Source organism: Alligator sinensis, unplaced genomic scaffold (assembly GCF_000455745.1).
Source record: "Alligator sinensis unplaced genomic scaffold, ASM45574v1 scaffold123_2, whole genome shotgun sequence".
Lineage (NCBI taxonomy): Eukaryota > Metazoa > Chordata > Crocodylia > Alligatoridae > Alligator > Alligator sinensis.
Window position 1 is genome coordinate 3,490,772 of NW_005841917.1, and position 7,435 is coordinate 3,498,206.

The 7,435-nt window shown below is 38.4% G+C and overlaps 1 protein-coding gene across 3 annotated transcripts in view; it reads right to left on the reverse strand.

Annotated features, from left to right (window-relative positions):
* MACC1 (MACC1, MET transcriptional regulator) overlaps nucleotides 1-7,435 on the reverse strand; it is a 57,455-nt gene that overhangs the window by 17,646 nt on the left and 32,374 nt on the right. For all 3 annotated transcript variants that reach the window (XM_025198224.1, XM_025198222.1, XM_025198223.1), the window contains exon 3: nucleotides 3,857-5,901. In XM_025198224.1, coding sequence (XP_025054009.1) covers nucleotides 3,857-5,901 — 2,045 coding nt within the window. The remainder of the gene's footprint in view (nucleotides 1-3,856; nucleotides 5,902-7,435) is intronic.

The following is a 7,435-nucleotide window of genomic DNA, read 5'->3' on the forward strand; positions in this document are numbered from 1 at the left end:
TTCTCCCTCTGTGTAAATGCTGGAGGTAGGAAAACAAATTTCTCCGTGCTTCTATTCTGGGTAGAAAATCAGCTTCCCTGCTAAAGAGGTGCAACCCAATTTTGGGAAGCTAGTTTTTTTTTTTTAGGGAAAGGTGTGTTTGGTATGCAAGTAAATATGGTAGTTAGTTTGTCATTAGCACATATCAGGGCACAGGGAGATAGTGATGGTAGGTCCTCCTTGAATATGAGAATGGTGGCAGCACCAGATACCAGCAACCACCCCATTGTTGTGAGTAGGACCAATGCAGCCTCCAAAGTGATCAATACTGATCAGATACAGGTTATACAGACTCTTTGCAACCAGTAAGCACGTTTTAACAGTAGGGCTCTTAAGGAACCCAGACCACAAGCTAAAATTGCCCTTCTTCAAAGGGTGGCCTTTGGAGGAAATTGGAGTCAGCCTCCTCTTGTCTACTGTGATGTCATTTGTAGGGCCATAATTTGTAGAACGTGTTTATGTGCTCAATTAATCCATTTAGGGCCAGATTCTATTCCACCTATTAGGAACATAAGTTGATTTTTGTGCCTAAATGCAATCCTACTCTACCTGACTTGAGTCCCTGTAAAATACTTAATGGAAAAAAGGTTGGTGGGTTCTCCTCCTCCTCTGTACTTTTTTTGTGACAGTCTTTTTTGTGACACATCTGACAATGATGTGATACAAGAGTAGATGCATTGATGATTTTGCAGGGACTTGAACAGAAATAGAATTGCAGTTAGGTACCTAAGTCCACTTAGATAGCTGATGGATGTAATGAAATCTGGCCTCTAAAGGTTGCTTGTTAATAGTTATAGATTTGATTCAGACCAATGATGCTTCTTGTCTGTATGTCCTTATTTCTACGAAAGTCATTGGGAGTATAGCCTAAGTAAAAATTTCGAGACTGGACTTCCTATTACTAAATAAAACTCCATTAGGAAACTTGCTTGCTCCACAAGGAACTTAATATTCCTGCCTCTATAAATACATTTTGATGTTTCTTACTGAATGAGATAGAGAAGGGGCCTTCTCAAGTTGCATGTAAATGGCCTGAATACCCAGAAGAAAGACATTAGAAAAAGACTTCCTTTTTGCATCTAGACACAGAATCCTCCTTTTTTCTCCTACCACCACATCATCCATAACTTTCAGAATCATCATATCTGTTCCATAATAGCTACATTATTCTCCGGCTGTAGTAGCATTCCCTCCCACTTTACACAGGGCATTCAGGACAGTGAATCCAAATATTATTAGAAAAAAGGATCATATCAGTGCCCCCTCATGTCTTGTCTATTAAATAATTTTATGTATAGCTGTAGTGACAGCTACTGCAAAATACTATTTCATAAGGAGCTGGTGGTCGACCCACATCTGACTGCTCTCTTTCTGTACATAACAAAACTGATAATTCTGCCATGTTTTTTGGGTTCTCTTTGCCTAATATGACACATTTTGTCTGAAGTTCCTAAGTCCTTCACAATAAATTTAATACAGACTCTAACTGGTGCCATTCCAGAGTAAACACCTTGGAAGTCAATGCAATGGAAAGCTAAGTTTGGCCCAGTGTGCCTGACCAACATACTTTTTGGCTGTGCATCCAAGAAATTGTTCAAGCTATAAATGGATTTTTAAAATATGCTTTCTTGGGCAGCACTGAAATATGTCTCTCAAGGCCATGGTGATAATTTAATTTTAAACTTCAGAAAGGCTTTTCTATAAGTGGCACAGATTATATTATATTAGTATCTATGACTTCTATAAAGTCAGTGTAAGCCAGATCTGCATTTCATAGCTGGAAGTTGTGCACCCTTTACAGACAGGATGTCTTGTTAATCCTCTAATATATTATCCTGGCACCTCTACATTTTCCCTGTATTGTAATGAGATCTACAGAATCCTGTCTCCACTTGAAAGGTTCTTTAGTTTACCTTTATTGTTTTTAATAAAAAGCAGTATAACTGAATTCAAGACTCACTCATTTTATGCGACTCTAAAACAGTTTGCAAGTAGACTATTGTAGTTGATATGTCTGGGTGTTGTCAGCATGTGTATGATTTGCTTTTAAACACAGGCATTTAAAAGGGAATGGGCTATAGTAAGACTAAATGTAGGCACGTCTGCAACAAGGGAGTGGATAAAAGGCCTTGTAAAAAAGAGACAATTCTCTGCAGCAGGGCTTTCCAACTGGTAGCTAGGGTGGCCATCATAGAAGACAGTCCAGTTGTCCTCTGTCTTCTATTCATACTAAACCGGAGGCCTTTATGTCCTCTATATTTCTCTCGAAGGACATTAAAGGCATTGGGTTTCATATCAATAGAGGACAGAGTAGCAGAAAACCAGAATGTCCTCTATGATGGCCACCCTACTGGCAGCCCATGGCATAAGTGGTGGGAGAAAATATTATTTGGGAAGGTTGGGCAGTGTGGGGCGTGCCTGCCTGACCTCTGCCTCTCCCTCCCACAGGGACATTGCAGGGGCCTGGCGGTGGAGCGCACAGCAGGGGCACTGGGCATGGCGCTGCAGTGTTGGGGCATGGCAGTGGCACTGTTGCTGGCGGCTGTGAAATTAGTTTGGGGGGGACTAAGCCCCATTACTCCTGGCCTTCCACCACCTATGGCCATGGGCTGCAAACAGACCCAGACACAGGCACATACATTTATAGCAGTAAGTTACATGAGGATCGCAGAGACTTAATTCAAGCTTCTCACATGACAAGTTTAAGGACAGCACTTCCTGAATTGAAGACATTTTGATTGGATAAAGTTGTTTGGAACTTGTTCATCAACTTGGAAATACCGCCCATGAAAATTTCAACTTCTAAGAAAACTTGGAATGATTTATTTGCATTTCCTTAGGAAGGAACATCATGTATTATAAAGACGATGGGCATGTGCAGCTTTACATAGAAAATCTTGCCTTCAATAGATGGTCTAGGCTTTCCTATCTTTAAAAATATAAATTCATGTTAAGCACCTAGATTGTGGTAAAGGAAGTTTGTAACGAGTTTATAAAGTTTGAAATTGTAAAATTGTCACTGCTAGGTAACTAGTTTACATCTATGATAGAGATTGGTAATAAAAAGTTGCAAGTTAAGCAGTTTTTATCCTCAGTAATGTCAATAGCTTGTTCCTTGAAAATTACTTTTATATGTATGCCATCTTCTCTGTGGCAAAAAAACTCTGGCTGCTTGCAGATGTTAAAAAAACCCAACAAATAATGGCGCTTTACTTTAAACTCCATGCACTCCAATGCTGAGCCCCATGCATGCCTAGAAGAGGCAGTACCTTAGTTGGACCTAGCTTGCCTGACATCTGTATAGATTGGGTGCTTTAACGGGGCTTTTTTGGTGCTTTTGTCTAATAGCTGATTGGCTCAGCTTTAGATAAAAACACCAAAAAGCCCCTCTGAAGCCCCCAATCTATACAGATGCTGCAGAGCGAGGTTGAAGTAACTCACTGCTTCTTCCAGTAAAGCACTTTTTTCTTTTAACGTCTGCAAGCAGCCTCTGTTACTTTTAAGGGGGGGGGTTGCCATAAAAAACATGGCCTAGAAGCAAAACTCCTGAATTCTTCCAAATTTGAATTTCTGTGGGCTGAATCAAGTAACATAAGTTTCTTTGGTTCAAATAAAAAAAATATTATTTTAATTTATGTGCAGTATCTGTTTACATTTTTTCAGATGAATACTATTTTAGTAAGTATGAATATTTAAAAATACAAATATAAAATTCTTATGAGGGTCATTTAAGTACTTTAAAATAATGTTCTTGAACAGTGCTAATTTATCTTTGATACAAAATACCAGTAACTGAGTTTGATTGAACAGTACTTACAATAACGAGCTCATAAAGGAATTGTCTTTTGCTTCTGTTTGAATGGCAGTCTTCCTTCAATTTCTTCACCACGTAAGCGACTCTTTCTGACTCTTTGTCTGCTTGTACCTCATTGAAATCATCCAGTGACACATGTGAATATCCTAGTACATCAGCCAAGGCTCTCCAGTTATAAACTCTCTCTGATACTGTAGATAGGACTAATGAATAGATGTAGGTCAGTTTCTTAAAAGGCAGTGCAATTTGCTCAAGAAGATTCCTGGTTGCCAGAACACTTTCAGTAATGTCAATAGCTTGTTCCTTCAGAATTACCTTGATGTTTTTGCAATGCACAAGACCAATCTTCTTTCTAAGAACACCCACATACCATTCTTTTATTTTAGTCTGCCCCATGGCTTTTACTCTGTCTTCACCAAGAAGTGCAATTGTGTCCCCTTTAAAATACTCTAGTAAGTAGTCAACCTTATTTTGACGTAAAACCGTTTTCAAGGTCACTCCATAGCTGGTAATATTCAAAGTCTTATCTTGAAACTTTGGATATTTAACTGTTGACATGAATAGGAAAGGAGCAGATTTGATCTCTTTACGTTTCTGTATCCGCTTTGGCTTACTGGTCACCCCAGGTAACTTTGGAGCTGGATCAGGAGTGCTAACATGGAACTCAGTCACTAGTGTATTGTCTGGAATTTTAATCTGAACAAGGAAAACAAATGCATATATTTCCTTCATTTCCAGGACAGAAAACAGAAATTGTCTGTGGACCATTGTACCTGCTTTCAACTGTTCTTCTTTAATTCCTTTGCTTTGATTTTGCACCTTCACTTCAAAATCAGGATCACAGGATGTCAAAGAAATATTCAGATCTTGTGGCTTATCAAGTAAAAATGTATTTTTTCCCCACAGCTGAAACACAACTGGAGGCATGGTCTTCCCACCCTTTTGAATGTCAAAAATGGTGAGTTTTTCTGGAATATAGTTATGACCAAAAACTGTAAAAACAGCAGTGAAAGAAGGATGAATATGTTTGGGCCCATAAAGTCCAACCGAGACAGTTCTGTGGATATAATTCCAAATGGTTCCCGCCGAAGACTGAATTTTGTTTGTTTGTACTGCAATCACCATGTACATCACATGATTTAGATTTCTCAGCTTCACTTGTATTGTGTCTTCATAAATGTAGCAGTTGTCTATTTTTTCAAAAGGTCCTTCTTTATTGGGACTGTAAAAACACACAATTTCAGTCATCACTTGACTGAAAGGATCATTCTTCACTTTGGCTGCAATTTTCATTTCAAGTAAAATGGCTTCCATTGTGTTGAGGTTACTTAATGTAAGTTCTAACAGTGGACTCACAGTGTTTGAAAGTTCATGATTCAGTGATGCAGGAGGACTAAGAATAGCCCTTAAACCAATCTCTTGGAAGTCCCCAGATAATACATGACCCTTTGGGATGTGAATAGTGATATCAGAGTTTGGCAGTTGCACTGAACCCCCTTCATGATTCATCTTACAGACTATATGAGTATCTGTAGCTTGTGTTTGTGCCCATCCTAGACTATGACTCATCACATCTAAATTAACACATGACCGGGCCAGCTGTCGGTGACTTAACCAAGCCATCTTGTAGGCATCACGATTATTCTGAAGCCACTGCTTATCCAAAGCTAAAATCTGGCCAGAGGGTTCTGTTTTAGGAGGATCAAATTTTTTGGCATCAACAATGTCCAAAAAGTCTGAAATACTCTTAGATTTCCCCGATCTCCTTGCTGAAGTTCTTTGTAGAAGAAAATCTATATTTAACTCGTCACCTGATGAAGCAAAAGAATCCCGATTGCTTGAATCTCGAGAGAACAAATAGGGGTCTTCCTTTAAGATAGAAATGTGTTTATTTTTCTTCTCACTGCTACTTGACTCAGCTAAGTCAGATACAAATGGGTTGGAATCTGAAAGTTCATTCCAGAAAGGATTCGTTTTTGAAAAAGTGTGGGTATGCTGTTTGAATATATCAGACCAGTCCATATCCACATCCAGTTTATTTTTGTCATCTGTTTAAAAAAAAAAATTGAAATAATGATTCCTATCTATAAAAAGCCTCTTTTCTAATTAAATACCACAGTCCAAATTCATTTCTGATGTAAATTTATTGAAGTCAGTTAATGGACTTCAATAGAAGTCAGGCTAAATTTATCAGTTAAAACATGAATAATCATTTAGAGCTTTACACCTAAATTATAAATTAAGGTATAGACAACTATGTCAATAATATGTAAGTATTTTAAATTAGGATTAAACAACCAATATTAATAATGAGAACTAACAAATGAATCCCTAGAATAAACTTATTTATGGCCTGAGGCTGCACGGGCATCCTTGTTTCACATGAGTGTTGAAAACATTGACATGTATCATGGTCAGCCATTTAGACTGTGGGTTCTTATAATTATCATCCATTAAGAAAGGCTGTTGACATTTTTGCCTGGAAACTAACATGTGAACATTATAAAGAGATCATTCATAATCTCCTTTCATTCAAGTGCCTATACCTTAGTTATTATTTTATTAACTTCTATTTTTTTTCTCACTTGGAAGACTTATTGCTTTTAAAGGTAACAATGTATAGTTCTTGTTGGTAGCGCCTGAGCAATTCATTTTTTATTTGGAATCAACCAAAAAGAATGTTTCTTTGTTGTAACCCTCATTTTTTTTAAATTTAAAATAAACAACAGAGAAGGCGGACCCTTCTTTATGTAAACAATATTTATAGATTGAACACTTTTAGATTAAACATTTATTGCTCACGAGCAATTTTTAATGTACCCATTTGTTATGGATATAGGATACCCCTTGGTAGAGTCTATATAAAATCCACATCTAAAATCTGAGTGATGATTAAAGACTTGGTAACTAAACAAGGAACTGAGAGTATGTCTGTATTGTGGAAGCACTATATCTAGCTATACCCAACTGCTCCTACTTGCGCTCTGAGCGCAGAAATTCATATGTGAAGCCACTCAGATAGTTCTTCAGTAACTGCTCACAGGACCCTGGCCCTTGGCAAGTTTCAGAGCAATCACCAGGGATGACTGTAGAGTGAGCTCACCAATGCTGGATTTACAGTGTGAGAGCAGGAGCAGTTGGGTGAGGCATCTGTGCTGGAACATACAGCTGTTATGACATAAACCAGGGGTGGGCAATTATTTCGGGCGGAGGGCCGCTTACTGAATTTGGGCAAGCTGTTGAGGGCCACATGGGTATCCCTGCCCCTTGACAGGTGCCCTGCCCCTGGTTGCCATCTTGTGACTGGAAGTCTGGCTCCCTAACCCCTGACCTTTGCAACCAAAAGTCCCTCCCATTGACCCCAGAAGTACTCCTTTCAGCAAGGGGTTTTGCCATCTCAGAACCAGAACAATACCAATTTATATTCTAAAAAGCAAACCCCTAAAACATTCATTAATTTGATTTCAAAAAATATTTTTGTCCTGGTTTGCATGTGTTTGTGTAGTGTACAAAGAGGTGATTATATATAATAGCTTAAAATGAAGTCTTACTCTTGTATATTGTGGGGGGGGGGGTTGGGGT